This window comes from Nilaparvata lugens, chromosome X (genome assembly GCF_014356525.2).
Source record: "Nilaparvata lugens isolate BPH chromosome X, ASM1435652v1, whole genome shotgun sequence".
Classification (NCBI taxonomy): Eukaryota; Metazoa; Arthropoda; class Insecta; order Hemiptera; family Delphacidae; genus Nilaparvata; species Nilaparvata lugens.
This window is the reverse complement of record NC_052518.1, coordinates 99,662,661-99,687,666: the sequence shown is the minus strand read 5'-3', so window position 1 is coordinate 99,687,666 and position 25,006 is coordinate 99,662,661. Positions and strand designations below refer to the sequence as shown.

The following is a 25,006-nucleotide window of genomic DNA, read 5'->3' as shown; positions in this document are numbered from 1 at the left end:
TCATTATGAAATAAATTATTATGGTTAGATAGAATAATTATTAAATTAAATCATCTTATTATTATTAAATAAATTTATCAAATTAATTGGTTGAATTATTCAAAAAAAAACTCTTTATTGTATTGGATTCCAATACTGCAGTTGTAAAAAAAATTGTATGTAATTCGAGCGATAAAGTCAAGTTTTATGCTCTTTATACATGAATAACTATATTATTGTCTATGTTACAGATAACTCAACTATTTTAGTTGTGGATAATTTTTATTGTCATAAAAATTAATCAACTAATAAATCAATAACTATTTTAGTTGTAGACAATATTTAAAATCATAAACATTTCTTTAATCTCAAACTTCATTTATTCATAACTATCAGTTATTATTTTAGTTATTTTTTAACTGAATTTTCATTTTATCAGGTGCAATAATTATAATTAGCCTATTCAAATTGTGAAAGACTCATTTTATTAAGAGAGAGAGCATGAGAATGCCCTATGAACACATTATTGCATCAGTTTATGAATGCAAAATTCTGAAGGTGTAGTAGTTTCGCTCGAATTCGTGCTGTATCTATGAGACCATGAGACAGCTCATGAAGGAGCGGATGAGGTACTTTTAAAAATGTGCATTTTTTGTGCATTTTTGTGTCGCTCAACAGTGTTAAGTCTTTTGTTTTCTTTTTAGTATGAGATCGGAAACCGAGTTGTGAGCATTAAAATTCAGCATAGGCATAATAAGTCATAACATTGGATCCACTTTTCATGAAAAAAATCATTAGCAGCCTCCTGTCATTGTCACCAACAAACCCATCTTATTTAGATTCATTTTCCGTCTCACAATTGTCTGTGAGACGATTCATCGTCTAAATTGCCTACTGCATATTCCATTTCTCCATCAGTTGACCGATATCTTATAATTAATTATTAGAAAAGTTGTAATATATGCTAATATTGTAAATATGGAGAAGATATAAATAAGGTACCTGCTTGATAAGTCCGGTATCCCTGGAAACAGTGTCTCTAGCACTTTCAATGAGAAAATAATATATTATGACATGATTAAATCTTCACAAAATATACTGTACTTACTGTACTGGCCCTTCCCATTAGTTTGATAGTTGTATTCATGAGCGAGGTCTACTGTTCGCAGAACTACTAGGTAGTCATTCCAGCAAAGTCATTAATAAGCAGATGTTATATTTTCATGACTCAAAATCCACCAAGTAATAAAAACTGATGGTTTCAGTTTGAGGTTTTTGCCATTCATTTTCTCTTGAAATGTATCATACCATTTTATCAGATCATCATACCATTTGAAAAATGAAGTTTGATATATTCAATGTTGTGGATTCAATATTAAGGCTGTGCAAAGGCTAAAAATAAACTTTCTACTCGTGATATTTTGCAAAGTTTTTCGATTTGTATAATTATCATCAAGCTATCAAAATGAGAAAGTTTTCTCAGGAAAACATTTTTTTTCTGATCATTACTTTTTGAGATATGAGCGCATAAACTTCAAATTTTTGGGACAGTACATTTCAAATCCGGTAAAAGATAAATCCATGAGATTTGGAGGATAGATTCTTCATGGTATTGTCGATGTAGTAAAACAAACATTTTCTGAAAATATCAATTTTTGAGAAAGTTATTCAATTTACCAAAAATACCCAAAAATAGCTCAAATAAAAGTGATTTTTGGTTATTTTTAGTAAATTGAATAACTATCTTAAAAATTGATATTTTCAGAAAATTTTTGTTTTACCAGATCAACAATACCATGAAGAATCTATTCTCTAAGTATCATGGATTTATCTCTTACCGAATTTGAAATGTTTTGGCCCCAAAAATTCAAATTGTAGGTGCTCATATCACAAAAAGTAATGATCAGAAAAAAAATGTTTTCCTGAGAAAACTTTTTCATTTTGATAGCTTGATGTTATACAAATCGAAAAACCTTGAAAAATATCACGAGTAGAAAGTTTATTTTTAACCTTTGCACAGCCTTAAGATATCAACTTAAGTTGAGTTAAGTAGGGCAGGCTAGGTATTGTAGGGCAGGCTATAGGTAAGGTAGGGTGGGATAGGTAGGTTGGGTTAGGTAGGGTAAGTTACAGTGGTGTCTCAGAATTGGAAAAATTCGGTGACCCCTAACCCCCCCTGCCACAGTAAAAATTCAAGCATGGGAGATGAGGTATCTCATGATTCTGAACAAGAAAGGTCCAGTTCAATTTTGGTGTAAGTTAAAATGAGCAGTTCAAAAGTTGAACAATTTGAGGGGGCCTGGTACTCCCTGAAATTGATAATTTGCAAGTTTCTATTTCTTATTCCAATAGATCCATCCACTTATAAAGACAATCGAATAGAAACCTAATGCAAACCATTCACCCAGTTGTCTAGCAAGAAAAAAGAGAGTCCAAGGGGGAAAAAGGGGTACCAAGGAGGTGAATGTTTCGCCATCTGCGCATCAATAATATAATATTATTGATTTCTTTCATTTTGTGTGGGAGTAGTCACTCTATGCTATCTCCTACTCTATGGGAGTAGTGTCTACGGTTTTGAGGCACTCCCCACCCATTTTGTGCTAGAGCATCAGAGCTCGGTGATGTTATTCGTAAGTGAGGTATCTCAAAACTGCTAGTATTTCAACTTTCCGTTATTTTTGTGTTTATTTAATGAAATTATTAGCACATTTCATACATATTAAGATATTGCCATTTAAAAGTCAAAGCCTCAACTCCTCAATCATTCCTTCCACCTCTCAAACCTAGGTTAATTCATACACTAGACAAATTGAAATCTTGCAGTATTGAGGCACTTCTGACTCCAGATCTCAGAAGTAGAGCGCAGCGCATGCAAGCAAAACGTTTCTCAGTCACAGTGAAAGAGTGCATTGAATTCCCAGCGTGTTGTCTATTCTGTTTTTCGATTAGGAACGTGCATTTTATTTATTGAATTTAATCTATTCTGTAAGTGTTATTGGTAATCCAAGTCTCTGAGAATCCTCCACTTGATTTAACCGTTAACAATATGCTTTAGAATATTATCAGTACTGGGAAATATTATTTCTTCGTTTTGAGAGTGAGGTTATGTCCGCATTGTGCAGTTGTTAATTGATAATATTTTGAAAATCGAAATGGAGAATAAGGAACCCATGGAAGAAATTGCTTTGCTTTTCGCAAAAGGAAATGATGACATCAAATCCGTGGCATGTAAAGAAATATTATGTAAGTTGTGCTTTCATTATTTTTGATCCGTACATGGGATAAGAAAAAGTGGAATCTCAGATGTAGCCTAACTTTACAACGTAGGTCTACCTGGTAAAGTTATATTTTTTGTCTGGAAAAATTGTTCCTTTCCTATGCTATAGTTTACTTCAATGTGCATACCATATTTCTTGAAATTCTTGCAAATTTCAGAATATTAAAACAGAAATATTAAGGTAGGCTAACAGGAGGGTTTTGAAGGGGTTGAACTTTGAAATTATTCGATTTGGAATCATATCACCTACAGCCTGTATATCTTGCTAAAAGAATTCAAATTACTCAACATTGTTGTCAATTTCATAAGATTGGCTGAATACAGAGCGCAAAATGCTATTTTGATTGCCTGTACATAGATACTACGATGAATAGTTGAATCTCGGAGCAATCAATCCAATTTAATCATTTTTTTTCAAATATAGTAGTTGCTTCAAATATCCAATGTCGTAATCAAGACCAGGCATCCCTGAATAGATCGTGTCATGTATTTAAATCATAAAAAAAACATTAAACTATAGCGTGTTCTATGCATTTGTACTAGACTCCAAAGAAACATTCTTGGTTAATCTTTCCTCTATGTGCATGTCGCTTGAATTTGCAATAGTTTTGCGATGATATACTGCTTTTACGATTGTTCAAACTAATAAATCATCAAATCTAATGAATTTATAGGATATGTGCTCCAGCCGCGTTGACTAGCTCTAGGTCCATGTTAATGTGCAATACCTAAGCCTGTGTCTTAGCGACGAGTGGTTAGGCTCAACTCACACTCACGCGACTCAGATTGAGAAGAGACTCGACTCTAGTCGAGAGCATGTGTTTTCAAATGGTGACATCGCGGAGACTAGAATCGACTGGTCTGAGTGTCACCATTTGGAAGCACATGCTCTCCACTAGAGTCGCAGTCTCTTCTCGACTTGAGTCGCGTAAGTATGAGTTTAGCCTTTGAGCCAGCCGCCGCGGCTAGTTCACATAGCCTATAAACCCATAAGATTCGACTATTCATTAGATATGAATCGTAAAAGCAATATAAACTTAGTAGCCAACACTATGCTGCCGTCATAACGTTTATACAACATAAAAACCTAATGAATGTGTTCAAGTTGTCGCTAAGGAATTGCACTTTTGGCAGTATTTGATTAACATTGGTGTTGCTTCATTGTCTATCATTCAACAAGCAGATAGCGCTATCCTTCTTTAGTTGCTAGATCGTTAATGCTTTAGAAATATAATCAAGAAAATATTTTATCACAATTCTAAAAATATATTATTTTATCGATGGAAATAGTTATTTGTGCAACTAGTGCACAAAGTGACAGTTTGCTGCACCGAAAGAAACGTTTACGCCCGAGCCGTAGGCGAGGGCGGAATGGTTTGTTGAGTGCAGCAGAGGAACTTTGCGCACGTATTTCACATTAAATTTTTCCTACAGTTACCATTGAATATGAAAAGTGGGTAATTATGGGTGAAATTGCCTGAAATCCATCAAATGTTTGTATTTGTGATGCTGTTATTAATAAAAACCTTAATTTATTTGAAATAGAATGTAGTATATGTGTTTGAATGGCGGGGCGGCTGTCATCCACTGTTGTCCACCCCATCAAGATTTTTATAACGTGCACCAGTCACAGTTACCATCTTAATTTAGATTTTGCTGCACTGGTGCTCCATATAACCTACTAACTATTTTTCCTACAGTTACGTTGAAAAGTGGCCATTGCTGCACTGATTACAGAACGCAAAGAATCACTTTTCCGCTCTAGTGCGGCAAAAATTTTTCTGCACTCCAGATTTGCAACATGGCAACGCAAAATACTTAGTAGGTTATATGGAGCATCAGTGCAGCAAAATCAAAATGAAGTTGGTGACTGGGCTGCTATAGTGAGCAGAGTTGCAACCAAGCACAACGCGCAAATTATTACATTATATATTATAACCAAGGACAACATTTTTATTCAATTTGACAATAAATTAAGGTTTTTATCAATAATAAAATTACACAGAAAAACATTTGATGCATTTCAGGCAATTTTACCCATAATTACCCACTTTTCATATTCAATGGTAAATGTAGGAAAAACTTAATGTGAAATACGTGCGCAAAGTTCCTCTGCTGCACTCAAGAAACCATTCAAGTAAACGTTTCTTTCGGTGCAGCAAACTGTCACTTTGCGCACTAGTTGCACAAATAACTATTGCGTTGTCATGCTGCAAATCTGGAGTACGCAAAGTACTCACTTTGCGCACTAGTGCGGAAAAGTGATTCTTTGTGGCCTGCAATCAGTGCAGAAATGGTCACTTTTCAGGGTATCTGTAGGAAAATGGATTTTCTTGACGACTAAAATAAAATTTATTTTAAACAAGAATGAACAGTTAATATCAGCGGTATCAGCTATGCTCTACAGAAGGCAGTGGCAAGGCAGAGAATCAGCAACGCTGTTTTCCTATCTTACTCCACTGCCATTGTAACGTGGACCTCACTATAGAGTTGTCGCTAAAGATCGCCACACGTGCAGCTAGAAATACTTTTTCGGAAGAAGTGGCCATCATATCTTCCAATGTTAAATCCATGCCACAAATACATCCCGTACTGTAGTTTTCAACATTGGGAGGTAGGACGGTTACGTCTTTTGAAGACGTATTGCTGGGTCAAAGAAGACGTATATTTTTTATACGTAGCTGGGTGTTTGACGAGGCACCTCATCTTTAGTTTCTCGAACAAGTAGTTGAACCAACACTAAGGCCCAGTCGCACAAAAGCCGGTTAAATTTTAACCGTGATTAATTTAAAGATAACCAATCAGAGAAGGCTTTTTTGAAAAGACGGCTTCTCTGATTGGTTCTCAAGGAATTAATCACGGTTAAAATTTAACCGGCTTTTGTGCAACTGGCACTAAGGGCCGGTTTCCGAGCTCGGGATTCAGCTAAGTTCTAGACACAGCTGGAGTCAGAAAACTGACTTTCCAAAACGGGGCGTAGTCCCAGTTTTTATCACAGATTTTCTCATTTCTATAATTGGAAACGTTTTTCCTTCACGATATCAAACATTCCTAAATAAATAAAAATAGCTGGAACTTTACACTATTTTCTCTTTATTTTATTTTGTGTTCAATTTTCTATTCTCTCGAAATTTAATTCAAACTTGAATAGGCCTATGACAATGACTACGACTACGCCCCGTTTCGGAAAGCCAATTTTCTGACTCCAGCTGTTCAAAGTCTAGAACTTGAACAAATCCCGAGCTCAGAAACCGGCCCCTAATGTAAAAAGCTCACCCACCGTTGTGTAGTATTAGAAATTGAACCTTAGCCGATAAACAAATAAATATTTATAGAATGTTTATTTCGCCAAAATTACATAGTTACAAAACATGAATGATACATACAAAATGCATAATAAAAATGTAAATTATAATAGATCTAAATGATTTGGCACAGCCAGCAAAGTTAAACTTGTGCGCTAGCTGTGAGTTCATAAAGCAAACAGTACGAAGTACCCTATAGCAATACTGAAAAATGGAAAAAATATATATACCTATATAATAAATATTATAGTAATGCTTCTTATAAATAATACAATGATAAGAATTCAATAATTTCGTGTTAAAACCAATTATACAGGTGATAACCAAAAACAAGTCATACAGCCTACATTTAAATCTTCTAAATGCAAACTAATGAAGAAGAATACAATAAAAAATGAAATTTTCAGTTGTGAGCACATCCCAGTGCTTAATCAATTTTCATAAATAATACAAAAGATAGAAAAACATTTAAAACTCAAAAGAATCATAAATAGATTTATTAACATTTAGGCATTGTAAAATATATGTTCTGCTCAACCCATACATTTATTTCCTTGATAAGTGCTTTAGTAATTTTTGAATTAATTAGTTTTATCGGAATTTTGTTTGAAAATATATTGCAAAGATAGGTGAATTGGTGTCGACAAACTACTAGTTTTATTAAGTTGATATTGAAATTATTTATGCTAATAACGAGTTTGGTACGGTATATTTCTAATTTCTAGATTACTTCTATTCTTATTTAAGTGCAAAACAATCCTAGTTACATACATCTGTCTTAGTGTGGGAACGCTTAATTCTTCAAAAAGTTTCTTGCTTGGGTATAGTATTATACTAGATAAATTGACATGCAATAAATAAATTCTCTTTTTCAGCCTTGTCGGGAACAGAATCAATGATTGACGGCTTGATTAATGTGCATCACATTATTTATCCAGAACTCGTCAAGTTGATGGAAAGTGATAATGAGCTCGCTATGAAGGCTGGCTCCATATTGGTCAACTTATCATCTCACCCCAAGGGAACCCAAGCTCTTGTTGGTTTGGAATGCTCGTCTCATAAGGGGTGTCGTCCATCAGTAAGTACAACCTATCACCCCCGAGATTCAAATAAATAGTACTGATTGCTATTTTGTTTGGCATAATTTTAAAATTGTCTGCTGTGCTTTTAGAATTAAGTTTTTTGTCCTTCAAAATTATTTCTCTAAGGCTGTGCAAAGGCTAAAAATAAACTTTCTACTCGTGATATTTTTTCAATTTTTTTCGATTTAGAACTTTATTCTTTATTGATTCATACAGTAAGTACATATTCAAAAATGATGGGGAGAAAAAAATAAGGTAACCTTGTGTTATTCCTCTATCAAATTTAGATAAGGTTACACATAGACCGAAATAGGTTAAGTCTTGTACTTGCTCACTTCATAAAATTTTCAGTTCTTAATTATTTTCATAAAGTAGATTTTCAAATTTAAATGCTTCAAAACCAAACATAGAAGAAAAATTTTCACATTATTATCACTAAAATAGGAAATATTCACATATTAAGGCTGTGCAAAGGTTAAAAATAAACTTTCTACTCGTGATATTTTTCAAAGATTTTTGATTTGTATATCATCAAGCTATCAAAATGAAAAAGTTTTCTTAGGAAACTTTTTTCCGATCATTACTTTTTGAGATATGAGCGACTGAAGTTTAAATTTTTGGGACAGAACATTTCAAACTCGGTACGATATTAATCCTTGAGATTTAGAGGATGGATTCTTCATGGTAATGTTGATCTAGTAAAACAAAAATTTTCTGAAAATATCAATTTTTGGAAGAGCTATTCAATTTACCAAAAATAACTCAACTGAAAGTTATTTTTAGTAAATTGAATAACTATATTAAAAATTGATATTTCCAGAACATTTTTGTATTACTAGATCAACAATACAATGAACAATCTATCCTCTAAATCTCATGGATTTATCTCTTACGGAATTTGAAATGTTCTGTCCCAAAAATTTAAACTTTAGGCGCTCATATCTCAAAAAGTAATTATCAGAAAAAAAATGTTTTCTTGAGAAAACTTTTTCATTTTGATAGCTTGATGATACACAAATCAAAAATCTTTGAAAAATATCACGAGTAGAAAGTTTATTTTTAACCTTTGCACAGCCTTAATATGTGAATATTTCCTATTTTAGTGATAATAATGTGAAATTTTTCTTCTATGTTTGGTTTTGAAGCATCTAAATTTGAAAATCTACTTAATGAAAATAATTAAGAACTGAAAATTTTGTGAAGTGAACAACTACAAGACTTAACCTATTTCGGTCTATGTGTAACCTTATCTAAATTTGAGAGAGGAATAGCACAAGGCTACCTTATTTTTTTCTCCCCATCATTTTCGAATATGTACTTATTGTATGAATCAATAAAGAATAAAGTTCTAATTGGCATACTTTAACAGCTGTAAAGATAGTCAAACAACTTATTCAAAAGGAAACAATTCTGGATGGTGGTCATTGAAATAAGATGAAAATATTCTTTATTAGACGGAGCTAGGCACCTGCTGAAAAACCCACGGGTTTAGCTGGACCCAACAATGTAAAAATGTTTTTCTAATAAAATTGATTGATTGATTGACGGAGCTAGGAGTTTCAAGTCCTCTTTACCACTTAACCTCAGTCATTCTCTATTAAATCCATAATTTGTTGTGATGTCTTTATTGATTGAGACGTGCATTAAATAATAATAATAATGAATCGGAAACTTGATTTTGTACAAATAATATTTTTCTCCTTCGTTATGTAATTACTGGAATATTCCTAGAAGTGTTCTGAAATGTGTACATTTTTAAAATTATCGCAACAACCGTTGAAGATATGAATTTGAATCTGGTTCTCTTGTAATTTCACATGACATATTGGTGCCACCAAAAATCTAGCCAATGATTATTAGGATATGTCAATAATTTCTGGGATATTGCGGAATTTTTAGATGAACATCAAGTACTGGAGTAAGTTTGGTGTCCACTTCGTCAACTTTGAACTCCACTTGTGGGAGTCCGGTTTCAAACTATCAATCAATCAATCAATCAATCTCTTTATTCAAAACATACATCAAAATGTACATGAATGCGTCTTTCTTTATTATTTTCAAAATAATAAAATAAATAAAAGTGAAAAACAAAATACATCAACAATAGGTAGTTTAAATACATAATGAGTTGGCACTATAAAATTCTTCATAACTGTATAATTCTAATTCCACGATATACTTTTTCAGTTTGTTTTTAAACCTTGTAATATCTTTATCATGATTAATCTTAGTAGGAAGGTAAGTGATGAATTTCATGCCCATATAGGTCGGGCTTTGTTTGTACTTCTCTTTACTATTTTCTTTGATAATAAAGTTGTTCCTATTTCTTGTATTATAGTCATGCACACTGGTTTGCCTGGGGAATTTGTCTTCATTATATTTTACGTGTAATATGTTTTATAAATATAAAGTCCATACACAGTCATTAATTCTAACTTTTTAAAAAATGTCCTGCACGACTCTTGTCTATTTAAATTAAATATTTTTCTTACTGCTTCTTTTTGGAGTTTTAATATCCTATTCAAGTTAAATGCACTATTCCCACCATAAATCTCAATGCCATATGAAATATGAGAGTGGACAGTGACATAATACACGGATCTCAAAGTTAATAAATTACAAATGGGTGCCAGCCTTCTTAGTGCAAATATTCCTGTACTTACTTTTTTACATACTCTTCCCAATTGAGTTTGTTATCTAGATCTACGCCTAAAAATTTCATGTTATTTAGGTTATTTAGCTTCAGTGTACTTTTTCTTTTGGGATTTCTACAGGTGAAATGTACAAATTTCGTTTTATCATTATTTAATAAAAGGTTAATTTTACTTAAAACGTTTTTTAAAAGCAATATTGTGTCATTACATTTTTCTTCGATTATATCCAAATCTTTGTCGAATATGCTTAAACTAATGTCATCAGCGTACATACAAAATTTAGTACTTTCAATTACATCTTTCGCATATTTTGGTAATCCCCCCAAATAGCAAAGGAACAAAAATGGCCCCAAACTATCAATCCGATAACTGATAAAACTTCAATAGCCTAAATATATAAATCGTTAGTACATGTCATTCGACTTATCGAATTTCTTTAGTTGTAATTCAGTTGCACATTTTGTGATTAATCATGAAGTGTAAACATAACCTATTTTTGGACAATTGCTATCTAAATTTTGGAATGGAGCAGTTATGGGCTTTAAGCATTTCTATACGGTACTTCTGTGTTTAAAAACTTGAAACTTCTGTTCTATTTTTTGACAATGTTTTCAGGTGCTGCGATCGTCACTGATTGGACGCTGCGTTGAGCACATTTGTAACGCCAATTCCAAATTGGCCGATATCTGCTCAATGATACTGTCCAACATTTCGCGAGACCTGTCCTGTGTTCAACTGCTAAGCGAGGAATTGGACGAGAGTATCCTCAAGAGACTCATGGATGTTCTGTTCAAGCAAGACTTCAATAAAGTTGGTTGTGATCTGCAGCATCTGGCCAATGTGTTCGCCAACATCGCTCAAAGCCCTGTCATCCGTTCGTAAGTTCCACTCATTTATTCTTAATTATCAAGTGGATAAAAGATGATCGGGGATGAAAGGGGATCGTGTGGATGCAACAGACCTGCCCTTTGTTAGTTAACATTAACTTAGTTAATGTTAATAATTTGAACTTAGTTACCTGTAGTTGATTGTATTCCAGTAGTATTCAACTCCAGAAATGTGATGTTCTCTCTCCCAGCCACACCCAATTTTTTTGAGATCTTGACAGATCTTATTTACAATGCAAATGAACCCTGCACTTAATAAACAAAAATATTTAACAAGAAAAACGATTCGGAAAATACAAATAGAAGTTGTCAACCAATTTTTATAAAGTGGTCATAAAAAGTGATTAAACAAAAATGTTTAACAAGAGAAACTACTCTGAAAATTCAAATAGAAGTTGTCAACCACTTTTTATAAAGTGGTCTTGAAAAGTGATTAAACAAAAATGTTTAACTGGAGAAACTATTCTGAAAATACGAATAGAAGTTGTCAACTACTTTTTTTAAAGTGGTTGACAACTTTTATTTGTGTTTTCAGAATCGTTCCTCTTGTTTTTTATTAACTCCATAAAAAGTGGTTGACAACTCCTATTTGTATTTTCATTTAGGAAAAACATTACAACACAGCCCAACACAACTGTTATGCTAGGAACAATTCTACTGAATCAAAAATCCATCGTATTAATTTCAACTTGAATAAATTATGTAGGAAAATGACAGTCAAACCCCAGTTGAAACTACAATATTATAGGCCTATGCGTTGGAATAATAATCAGGAATGGATCACTGTTTCATGAATCTGATTTACTTAATCTTGTAATTATGTGGAACTAGTAAAAATATAATGTTATGTTATTTATTTACAATGCAAATGACACTAATGTTATAAAATTGGCAGATGAAATGATAAGGTGGTTCTTGTGCTATTTTTCTTCCAAATTTATAGGTGACAAAGTCCAAGATAAGGTTAGAATTTCACGTGTACATTTTTTATAAAATTTTAGTCAAAAATAAACATGAACTTAGTTAATGCCAATAATGTGAACTTAGTTACCTGTAGTTGATTGTATTCCAGTTGTATTCAACTCCAGAAATGTAATGTTCTCTCTCCCAGCCACACCCAATTTTTTATGAGATATTGACAGTTCTTATTGTCAATACTTGCTCATGAATCATGGATTCAATCACCAATATTAATTAAACACTTGAAACACGAAGATGAACTTTATTATGGATTTTATAACTAATTCTAGTTATAAAATTAATACCTCAATTCTTGAACTTGGCTCTTTTTGGAGGAAATTTATGTCCTTGTTGCTTCTATACGCAACACACATACCAACCATTTTACATTCACATACATAATTTTCAAAATTTGAAGGTTGTATAAATTTATAAAACACGATTTTTAAACTGTGTAAATGGAAAAATAGTACCAACAAACCACACGACAACACGACTGAATAGAACGGAAGCTTCCAGGCTACTGATTACTTAAAAATGACTGCCAGCGTATGGAATGTATTGCGAACTGGCTTGTTTCGCGGAATGATATCATAAAATGGAAGACGAAGACAGTCTCTTTAATAATAAATTCTAATTGATGATGGAAGATATTATTTTCTTACCAAACTAATTCTAGATGAAGTTGTCATTAAGTGTAGTAAATATATGCACATTACATGCACATTAGCTATAATGTGCATCATTACATAATGAACATTTCAATTATAATTCTTGTAAGAAGTGATTGTGGATATATTGAAGCCTATCCCATTCATACGATCTCATTAACTTGAGTTATGTTGAGTTATGGTACTTCATTATTGTTTATTACTTTCGCCACAGAGTAGAGAATCACTGGTATATTAAATTTATTCCGTGCTTTCGCTCTTTAAGGATTAAATCTGATGTTCTGTATATTATCAGATTCAGTTAGTGTTTACAAGTAGTATTGTTGCTTATAGATTTAAAGCTCTAAATTTAATTAAATTCGTCTGATACATTTTCTCGTTAAGCGCTTTCATAAACATTTATTGATTGAAGAACATGTAAATGTATGCAATCGTTGAGTATTTTTATTTTTATTTTTACACGTATATTATAATTTAATACCAAATAATGAAATTCAAGATGAAAAGGTATATGAGATTAATAGTCGATTATATTAATCTCAATCTTTCTAAATTCAAAATTAATTGTTTCAAGTGTTTGTGTTTTGTTTCAATATGGAAGAAGTTAGTGAAGAATTGAAAAGTCGCACATAACCTTTATTTCGACAATTTATTTTATGAAATTGGGGTGAAAAGAAGTTTTGGATTGTAGTATGTTTCTTTGTCCTTAAGTTGGTTGTAAATGATAAATAAATAAATATTAAATTAAAGTTGGAGAATGATAACTCTCTTGCCTTCTGAAAACGGTTGAATTTATTGTATCGAAGGAATACGTGTAGTTGTATATGAATGTCCGTGATGAATAAAACAAATGAGAAATTCCCAATCACTGTTCAATTTTGAATAGGAATTAATCACAAAAACACCTGGATCTGTGATGAAAACCTATTCAAAATTAAACAGTGATTGAAAATGTCTTGAATGTTTCATTCATTATCGAATATATTTACATGTTTTATCCACTTTGTTTCACATTCTTGAAGATCTAGTCTCAATTGTATCGTAGTTCAAATATAACTCATTTCTATAATTTCCATCAATGAGCTTGGCTGCCTTTTCAATCTATTTCACAAAAATAACAGTAAATCAGACAATTTGTTAACCTTACAAAAATATAGTATGTTTTTGTCGTGGTAGGGGAACAGTTTAGTGGTTCCTAGCTTATCATTCAAGTATTGGGCTCCAGCAAATCCACTGAGTATGAACAAAAATCAGTGTCAAAATCACAGTGTGGTGTGCAATCTCAAAGAATAGAATTTTATTGGTCATAAAATATTCACATGAATACATGGACTTCGTCAATTTTTTAACACTAAAGTAAGTCAAAACAAATAAACAAACACTAAGGGCTGGTTTCCAAGCTCGGGATTTAGCTAAGTCCTAGACTTTGAACAGCTGGAGTCGGGAAATTGGCTTTCCAAAACGGGGCGTAGTCGCAGTCATTGTTACAGTCACGTTTGAATTAAATTTCGAAAAACTAGAAAATTGAACACAAAATAAAATAAAGAGAAAATAGTGTAAAGTTTCAGCTATTTTGAATTATTTAGGAATGTCTAATTTCGTCAAGGAAAAACGTTTCCAATTATAGAAATGAGAAAATAAAAACTACGACTACTGTTATAAAAGCTGCGACTACGTCCCGTTTTGGAAAGCCAATTTTCTGACTACAGCTGTTTAAAGTCTAGGACTTGGCTAAATCCCGAGCTCGGAAACCGGCCCTAAGATCAGTATCAGTACAATACAATAAAATATGAATCACATAAAACGATTCCAATCTATTCTAAAATAGTCATGTATGGCAGGGCTCTCCAACCTACGGCCCGCGGGCCGCAACCGGCCCGCGGATAGATTTTGTCCGGCCCGCCGAGAGTTATTGCTACAGATTTTTAAAAAATATATCTTTATACACATTTTTGACAACTGTGAGTTCAGTACTCTTCTCTTACTAGCCACTCCATTTCTTAATAAGTGTAAAATTAGCTGTAAACAAGCAGCGATCAACCATTGCGAGATATTAGCAAAATGTTTGCACGGACTGTACATGTCTCTCCCAGAAAAAGATTCTAAAAACATATCTTCCTTGTCAGATGAACATTTTAAAACAATTGTAATGATCGGAACCACAAAGTTTGATCTTAAATTCTTCAATATTTTTTTAAATTGTGAGTACTTTCAAGTGGTCAGGTGTGGAGTTATATAATTCGATAGACGTGAAGTGCCAGTTTCTTTGTTCATAAAGGGAAAAGTAGTTGAATCTCTGGATGTGTTACAGGTAGCATCACCATCTTGTTTGAAAATATGTTTTGGCAATTAGGATGAAAAGCTAGTGAGATTGAAGAAAGTTTTCTAATATATGTTCAATAGAGCAGAGTATTCACTGTAACTGAATATTCATTTTTACTATGAAAAATATTGTCCTAAAATAGCCCTTTATGAGATTACATACCACACTGTGAAGAGGATTTTCGTGTATTCTCTATGGATTTTCTAGTAAAGTAAGGCGGGAGCTACAAGATGACAATAGTCGCTTTCCCCTACCATGACAACATTAGACTATTTGCAGTGTTGCCAAATCACCCGATTCACTGCCGCACCCCATACAGTATTTGGTTTCTATATAGGTTTGTAAAATACCTATATGAACATAGAAATGCCTCTTTAATTTCAGCAAGTTTCTTTTTTTTCAAGGTACATCATTCATAGAGCTGAGGAGTTCAAGAGAAACTTTTTGAGCTCCATGCATTCAGTGGAACTTTTGGGGAATGAGAATAAATTCAGGAAGCGTGGATTGCTGGCATTGTACAGAAATCTGGCTCTCAATAAAGGTAAACAACTGTTTTAAGGGAAAATATTGGCCCATATTAATAAAACCAGAGCAAATGCTCATGAGCAAGAGCATGGAGCATAAGGTTTTGCTCATGAGCATTAGGTAGAAGCATAAGCATTTGCTCATTTTTATATGAATAAGCTTTACCTTATGCTCCTGTACTCTGGAGCGAATGCTCAAGTATTTTAAAGATTTTTCATCAGCTGATTGGCCTTTGTGCTCTTACTTTGTTTTTATAGCTCACGTAAGCGCTAAATATGCAAGTAGGAGACACCGCTTGTGTTTGCGTCGTCTGCTCTGTTTTCTTTTTATGAATTGAGTTTTAGGTTAGTGAGTTAAGAATTTTGAAATAATAACGTGAAAAGATGTCATCTCTATAATAATTTCAGCATAATCTTATAATCTCAATAGCCTTCTTATAATCGTCTACACTCTCATCTTCTTGAATGCCTATTTCCTATTCTGTGATGGTTATATTTATAACGGATAGGTATCTTCTGTATTTATTCTTTTATAGGAATAATGGTGATATATATCATGGTTGAATCTAAAAAGAGTTTTATAGTTCTCAACTATTGGTTGTGATCGTATCTGGTATAGTTTCCTCTTCCTCATACGAATTAGTTAAGCCATTTTACTATGAGCAAAAGGTGAAAAGCTGCTCTAGACTAGACTCACCTTTTTTGAAGCATTTGCTTCAAAAGTTGAGCAAATGCTCTACTTTATTCATACAATTTTGAGCATAAGCTTTTACTTTTGAGCAAATGCTCAAACTATTTTTTTGATGAGCATGAGCAAAAGGTTTTGCTCACGTTTATTCATAGAAAATGAAGCAAATGCTCCACATTTCAGAAGTATAAGCACATGCTCAACTTTAATCATATGGCACATTGTGTCAATCGAAGAATGAGTTGAATATATTATCTGTATAAAAATCATACTCAATGTGATCTGCATTGACTATTCAGATTGGTAACGCTTAGTTTAAATTTTCCACCGTCTCATTCAATACAAGCCTCAGTATAATTTTATTCAATACATTCATCCAAATTTATTCAATACATACAAGTCCAAACCGAATTCCAATACATAGCGCCTCCATACACCCTGGTTTTCATTAGTAGAGTTAGTGGTAGAGATTTCCCTGTGCAAGTACTTCTTGTACTATCTTGTGAACTCTCCCAATGAAAACGTTCATGGTAGAGTACTAGTTTTTAGTAGAGTAGTGGGATAGTACTCTACCACTTGCCTTCCCCCACCACCGCTTCTCACTCTACACTACCACTAATAATATGCTATATGTCCTTCTTAGCTAAGGGAGTTTTAATGGGACTATTCCCATTTCCCCCTTCCCAGCAAGTATGAGACTATTGTCTCATTAGAATGATATTCTCATTTACAGAACGCGTTTATTGATACTGATATGTGGGGATCCTCTTTAATAAGATGGATGGGTTTTTGAAATTGAAATAAATAAATTTGAATCAGCTGATATCATTTACTTCTTCCTTCTTATAATATTATATTAGATGTCTTCTGAGATCCAAGATCCTATAGAGGCTCCTTGTTTCAAGGAATTAACATATATTAGAGGATTGTCCATTTAATTAGCATTTTTTTGTTTAGATACTCGAAATTGAGGTTCGAAGAATACTACTATAGCCTGAGTATTTTGCGATCAATTTCACTATTTTCCAGAGGATCATAAATTGCTGATGGATGGTGATGTAATTCGGATGTTTACATCAGCCTTATTCACTCTGGTCAACTCTCTTAAGTATGATCACGACAGCCACTCCGAAGTTACAAGGAAATTGATGGACCCTGAACTTTGCATTCTGCTGCTTGAAACCCTGTTGATTGTAAGTATTTTTTGTAATTGTAATAGCTTTTATTATGTCAAATAGTTATTGTATCTAGTACGAATATATACGCGGAACTCTAAAGAACTTACTGCAATCTATTCTGATTTTTTTACTGTTGACCTATAGTGAGGTCCACGTTATAATGGCAGTGGAGAAAGATAGGAGAACAACGTTGCCAAGTTTCTCCATTTTGCCACTGAGTGTACACAGCTATTACTCAATTCATCCCATTAAATTTGATCTAATAATAATTATCATTTCCTTGATGAAATCATAATCAATTTAATGTCAAATTAATCAAGAAAATGTATTTTTCATAATTCGATTCAAAAATTTGCTTCCATAACTGAGATCAGATTCTTATTTTTATACAAACCTGAAATGGCGGCTAATTTTAAAAGCTGTGATACACCAATCTGAATTTCAAAACAACAGAAATTAAGTTATTTGGTAGGTATTCTATTCCAATTTCTTTTTAAAATAATAGAAAAATAGAAATCCTATTTAAAATAAGTAATTTCAATGGAAATGATTCTGAAATAACCTTTCAATATTGTTTATACCGGTACGAGTAGGTCTAACCTATACGTGTAGGCTAACTGAAGCATGGTTGAAGTCTAGGATGGTTAGACTTTTAAAATGTCATTTCAGGTATTTTAATTCGTGTTTCTCATACAGTAATGTCTAAAAATTATTTAATTGTTCCAAAAATACATTTTTAATGAATTATACGACTTGTGTACACTCAAGTATTTTGATAGAATGAAGAAAAAAATGGCGGCTGAGAATTGCTTGTTTACTTTTGTACAGTCACTGTTAAAAGTAAAAATAAAATATTCTGGCAAACAGACATTGCAAAGCTAGAGAGAGATAGCGTTATCTGTTTTGTTGTATGATAGAAAAGGACAGCAACAGTATAGTCAATCGTATACTGCCATTATAACGTGGACCTCACTGTAGTAAAGTTGAGTTGGATGTTATAGTAAAAAACGTTTTGTAAACAGAACTCATTAGAACAAAAAGTTTGCATTGTTTCTGTAGCATATTGTGGTGACACGATAGAATGGAAATTAAAAAATATTAATTTAAGCCCATGTTATACGAGCGCTAATGCCGCGGCGTTTTTAGCATCGCGTTATCTGGGCAATGGTATTTCCATAGAACGCGCCAAAAACGCTGTGTATAACTTGTTTCAGACTTAACGCCGCGGCATTATCGCTGGTATAACATGGGCCTTGAGTGTTTTAAAATTCACGAAAACCAAGATAGTGATGAAACTTTTGAGGTTTGGGCTGCGATCACTCTATATCGTCAGTTCTGTTAAGAGCGAAATCCTTCTGAATAAAAGTTTGATTGATAAATAGAGATCGACTTTTGAACAAAAATGATACATCAGAAACGGGAAACATACAATGCTCAATTTTAGATGTGTCTTTTGTTAGTATTATCATAGAGAAACAATAGGATAAGTAGATATCCCATGGTATAGGGCGTTTATGTCGCAACGTTTACTGTTATTTCAAGCTGATAGTCCACGTAATTCTTTCCCGTGAAGCTTTATGACGCTGGTAGTCTCTCATATTGTACCGTTCATACACTCTTTCCGTCAAAACAGTAAAAATTGACAATAATCGACAGTAATCGGCTTGAGATAACAGTAAAAGCTGCGACATAAACGCCCTATATCATGGGATATCTACTTATGCTATTGTTTCTCTATGGTATTATCTATTACATGGATGAATAGAACATGATTGAAAATGCTCAATTCTTAAAAAAGTCTATGAGTTCAATAATATCTCTCGGTTAACTTTGAATGGAGAAATTTTCCTTTTCGCTGATGATACTTTAATACTTGTTCAGGGAAGCACTTGGCTTGAAACCAAAAACAGAGCTTTATCTGATCTACTTATTGTTAAAAAATGGCTTGATCAAAATATATTATCACTAAATATATCTAAAACCAAGTTCATGCCAATTGCATTAACCCATACAACTGATTACAATCTAGAGGATCTTAAAATTCATAATTGTAATGACTTTTTAAATAATTCGTGCAGATGTCAAAGTATTGAACAAGTTTTCTCATATAAGTATCTGGGCGTCATTTTTGATTCCAGACTTAAGTGGATACAACATATTGACTTCCAATTGAAAACCTTACGTAAATATATATTTGCATTCAGGCAGCTTGGAGAAATTCTCAATTTTAACGAACTTAAAGTAGCTTATTTTGCCTTTGTACAGTCTCGCCTCTCATATGGCATCTTAGCATGGGGAGCAGCCTACCGCACCCATCTAAGAAGACTAGAAATTATTCAAAAAGCAATCCTTAAAGCTGGCTTTCGTAAATGTCGAAGATACCCCTCATCTTTATTATTTCAAGAAATTAGAGTTCTACCCTTGAAAAAATTATACATAAAGGATTTATTCACTCATGTTTATAAACATTTCGGTTCAATTTTAATACCATCTCTACATTCTCACAACACGAGATATGCAGCCACAGTTGGGATCAGATCTATTCAGCTGACAAGATCCTTCTCAACAACAAATTGCTTCTTCCTATCTCAAGTAATATATCGTAATTATAAAAGATTATTTCCGCAAAATAACACTTTTTCAGCAGTAAGTCTTCCAATTTTCAAAAAAAGATTGAAATATTGGTTGTTTGAAATAAGTGAGGAGGAGACTGTGGCTCTGGTCTTGGCGGGCGGCGGACTCACCTGACTGCAAAATTAACATGACTTTTACTGACTCTATACCAATACTGACTGACTCTATACGATACAGACTGGCTATATACGATACAGACGGACTTTACAATACAGAATGACTTTCTGCGATACAAAAAAACTATGACATTCATTTGAATGAAATTACCCTCATAAATTGAATTAATTTTGCCTCTCTTTCTTCTCCCCCTTCATAAGGATTCACTATACCTACTTGAAGTTTCAACTCGAGTCTACGCACAGGCCACAGTGCCCATGTAGACTCATTCCATAACCTATAATATGGAAACTTAATTTAAGTACATAATTATTCGTATTTTATATTTTATATTATTCATCATTTGTGTACTTACTGTATTTTTGGAATAAAGAATATTCTTGATTGATTGATTGATTTCAAACAGTATGAACGCCAAGTCAATTTTTGTCTTTCAAAAGAAAGCAATAAGAATAATATGCAAGCTACCATATAATTCACATTGTAGACCTCATTTCATTCACCTTGGTATCTTCACGTTGCCATCGTTATATGTCTTAAAAATATTATGTTTTGTACAAGGCAATTTGAATAAGTATGATTCTAATAGTTTGAATACAGGAAATAGACACAAACTTAGAATTCCGTTGTACAGTCATACTAAATCACAAAGAAACTGGCACTTCACGCCTATCAAATTATATAACTCCATACCTGACCACTTGAAAGTACTCACATGCACACAATTTTAAAAAAATATTGAAAGCGATGTTAATTGATGAATGTTTTTGTACCGTACATGACTATCATAGAATAAAATCTATTTTTAGATTGGAATCGTTTTATGTGATACATATTTTATTGTATTGTACTGATACTGATCTTAGTGTTTCTGTATTTGTTTTGACTCACTTTAGTGTTAAAAAATTGACGAAGTTCATGTATTCATGTGAATATTTTATGACCAATAAAATTCTATTCTATTCTAATAAAATTTAGTCTAGTTTAAAATTATATTCTTTCAATTTGTCGAAAATTGTGAAATATTTTAATACCAGCACCTGCAGTCATTGTTAGTGATTCGCATGTTCCTTTCAAGTTTACAGTATTTCTTTCAAATAATTGCTTTGAACATGAATATTTTCGCCACACTGCACAGAAAGCAGCTGTTTCCCAGTCCCTACGTAGATCTGAAAGACATTGTTTGCAAACGACTCTCGTCTGACGTCAGAACAGGTTTCTTTCCGGCCGCTAACATGGAACTAAGAAAGGTGAGACTGCTATTCCAACTTTTTTGAAAATGTGTTTGGACAACTGTGCCATATGGTGCATTGTGTTCAGGAGGGTGAGATCGGAAATTCCCACCCCACTTTCAGTACCCTACGACGTCTGGTTCTTGAGATATGAGACATCAAAGTTTCCCCCCCCTCATAAAACATTCTTATTCTATTTATTATTCTTATATAGCTGATGCCAAAAAGTTAGGCGGCTTCATGGGTCACATGGTGTAACCTACTCACATCTAATTATTGTCTCTTTTGATTTAAAAATCATCACCTGAGCCAAGCTAGATGACAACTCTACTTGACAACATCAGCTGTTGGAACGCACAAGAGACCCACGAAACCGCCTAACTTTTTGGCGTCAGCTATACCTGTAGTGTGGCGAAAAATATCGTACGCGACTCTCTCAGAAAGGTGTTTACGGTATTCGGAAAACATATTCCCGGGCTCGCCAAGCCTCGCCCGGGAAACTATCTTCATACCGTAAACACTAACTTTCTGTGCTTGTAGCGTAATATACTATTTCAATGACCAATTTCTTAGATGTGTGTTCTCTGTTTCTAGTTTTGTGCTACAAAACGGGGCCGTATCATCATGAGAGAATGCGATGTGTATGTGGCTCTCAAGGAAGTGCACAGTACTTCAACAGATAAAGCCATCGAAATCGCAACCGAGAAAATCGTTGACATTCTCATCAGGTAATTTTGATATAGTAACCTGAATCCAAACTTGATTCCTTGACTCCAGATCAAATTTTACATAAGATCACATTTTAGAACATATTGGTACCAACATATTTTTCAATAATTTCATAATGAATTTTCATAATTAAGATGAGATATTTTGTTGAATAATTAATAACTCTACATTGTTGAAATACAATCTGGCAACAGAGCAAAGCGAGAAAGAGATAGCGCTATCCGCTTTGTAGAATGATAGACAAGGATAGCAATACCATTGCTAAACAAACACTGCCATTATAACGTGGACCTCACTATAGTGTAAGTGTGAGGTCATTCGTCAGTTTCTAGAAAGCTCCCGAATCCTGTATCAGCCTCTAACTTGTACAGATGATTAAGGCTGTGCAAAGGCTAAAAATAAACTTTTTACTAGAGATATTTTTCAAAGTTTTCGATTTGTATATCATCAAGCAATCAAAATGAGAAAGTTTTCTCAGGAAAACATGTTTTTCCTATACCGGTAATTACTTTTTGAGATATGAGCGCCTGAAGTTTGAATTTTTGGACAGAACATTTCATATTCGATTAGATATAAATTCATGAGATTTAGAGGATGGTATTGTTGATCTAGTAAAACAAAAATTTTCTGAAAATATCAATTTTTGAAAAAGTTATTCAATTTACCAAAAATAACTCAACTAAAAGTTATTTTTGGTTATTTTTAGTAAATTGAATAACTATCTTAAAAATTGATATTTCCAGAAAATTGTTGTTTTAATAGATCAACAATACCATGAAGAATCTATCCTATAAATCTCATGGATTTATCTCTTACCGAATTTGAAATTTTCTGTCCCAAAAGTTTAAACTTTGAGCGCTCATATCTCAAAAAGTAATGATCAGAGAAAAAATGTTTTCCTAAGAAAACTTTTTCATTTTGATAGCTTGATGATATACAAATAGAAAAATATCACTAGTAAAAAGTTTATTTTTAGCCTTTGCACAGCCTTAATAGGCGATAAAATGGTCCTATAGACCATGATGAGTAAATATTAATAATGAGTAAACATTATTAATTCAGTTAGATGAAAAAATAGCTAAAATTTAAAAATGTTCTATTTGTTTTAAATGTTAATTTTTTGGTGTTTTTATTATTATGTTTTTAAATATAGAAACCAGAAACTTCTAACTCTATTTACAATCTTCTTTTTTCAGAACGGAAGAGGAAATCGGTATCGACGATTACTTGGATCTCGAAATTCCAACTCATCTCGTGGAGAAGTTCCATAAATGCGATGCTGAAGACGCGAAGGCTATTGAAGAGCATAAAGTCAATTAAACTCAGCCATTCCAAATGTATTGGAGGATGTCACTGCGACATTTCTTCCATTTTTTGATTTCTTTATTGTTGTTGCAAATTCTTTATCGAACGTTACATATTTCTCAGTTGCATGTTTAGCGTGTAGTCTACATTGTCTTCGTTTTCTATCAAAAAGTTACTTATTCTATTGATAACTTGGTGTAAATTTAGTGGTTTTGCCATTATTGGTGTTGTGCGGCTTTAAATGGATTGTTGTCCAGTGCCAACTATATTCATATTTGATATCGATGTTCGTTTGACAACTATCTTTTTGTAATGAGCTTCTACATTGACTTGTAATATTTATGAAATATTCACAGCACAAGTCTACATTCTCATGAGATCGGAGAATATCAGCATTAGGATATTTACTTTAGTCTTTGTATTTTTACAAAAAATCACGACATACTTTTTGATAAAGTTCAACTTATTTAGATTGAATCAGAAAAGGAGAGGACATAGCATGATATTTTCGGTTGTAAAAAGTGGATAATTTATATATTTTCCACCCTCCTATCCCTTACACTCGACATTTGAGTCTTTTAAAAAAAGGGGCACAGCTTTACAAGAATAATAAAACAAAAACAAACATTAAGGATTCTATACAACAGTCTCTTTTATGAAACTCTTTCAACAGAAGAATGCGGTATACAAATACCACCAAAAACAAGTAAGACTTTTAGAAAGTCTCTTTCATCAGAACACGGTATACAAAAAATACCACATAAAACAATGTTCTTAGCTTACCATTGCAGTACGCTGGCATCACGATAACATTTTATCATTTCAGACAATATTATAATAATAATATATCATTTAACACAGTAATATTTTGATAAAGAGTTTTTGACTGTTGAACAACTGTGCTAATCGCAGAACTTTTGATGTGCGTATCAAATTGTTGAGTCATTTCTCAGTGTCGTCTAATTATCCTTGAAACGAAGGAATTTTGAGCTTCTTCCACTTACTGCTTTATCAGAGATGATGATGTGCGACTGGATGCACAGGAAAAGTCATCCGTAAAGAAATCATTTGACATGAAATAATCAGACAGGTTTCTGGTATGTCCGCTCTTATAAAAGTTTCAGGTTACTGGCAAATCTCCCCATGAATTTAATCGAATATCAGAATTATATATTAGATATATCTCTAAAATATCCTCGTTTAATAAAATAATACTGTGTGATCGGTGTCTATGATTTGACCTTCAAATTCAAAATTATCTTAGAAGTATGATAAGAGTTGAAATGATTTTTTTTTATTGGAGCCAAATTTAATCTCCTAAAAAGTTACCTCTATTGTTGACTAATAAAAAGTATGCTAATAGCATTCAGGCTACAAGGTATATATTTATGTCTCAATCCTACATTACCTGCACTGGTATGCAGATGCATGAAGCTGTTTTGAATTTAACAAACCTTTCTA

The 25,006-nt window shown here is 32.9% G+C and overlaps 1 protein-coding gene across 1 annotated transcript; it reads left to right on the top strand.

Annotated features, from left to right (window-relative positions):
* The first annotated feature begins 2,861 nt into the window (after nt 1–2,861).
* Nucleotides 2,862–25,006, top strand: LOC111063602 (protein HGH1 homolog). The gene is made up of 7 exons (XM_039442821.1): nt 2,862–3,222; nt 7,437–7,639; nt 10,913–11,175; nt 15,543–15,679; nt 17,380–17,543; nt 22,106–22,239; nt 23,437–25,006. The coding sequence occupies exons 1-7, from the start codon at nt 3,132–3,134 to the stop codon at nt 23,558–23,560; spliced, it is 1,116 nt and encodes a 371-aa protein (XP_039298755.1). The 5' UTR covers nt 2,862–3,131; the 3' UTR covers nt 23,561–25,006.

Coding starts and splice junctions, on each gene's coding strand:
- LOC111063602 (XM_039442821.1), top strand. CDS start 3,132: ATGGAGAATAAGGAACCCATGGAAGAAATTGCTTTGCTTTTCGCAAAA. Junction 11,176..15,542: donor CAAAGCCCTGTCATCCGTTC/GTAAGTTCCACT, acceptor TTTTTTTTCAAG/GTACATCATTCATAGAGCTG. Junction 22,240..23,436: donor ATCGTTGACATTCTCATCAG/GTAATTTTGATA, acceptor TTCTTTTTTCAG/AACGGAAGAGGAAATCGGTA.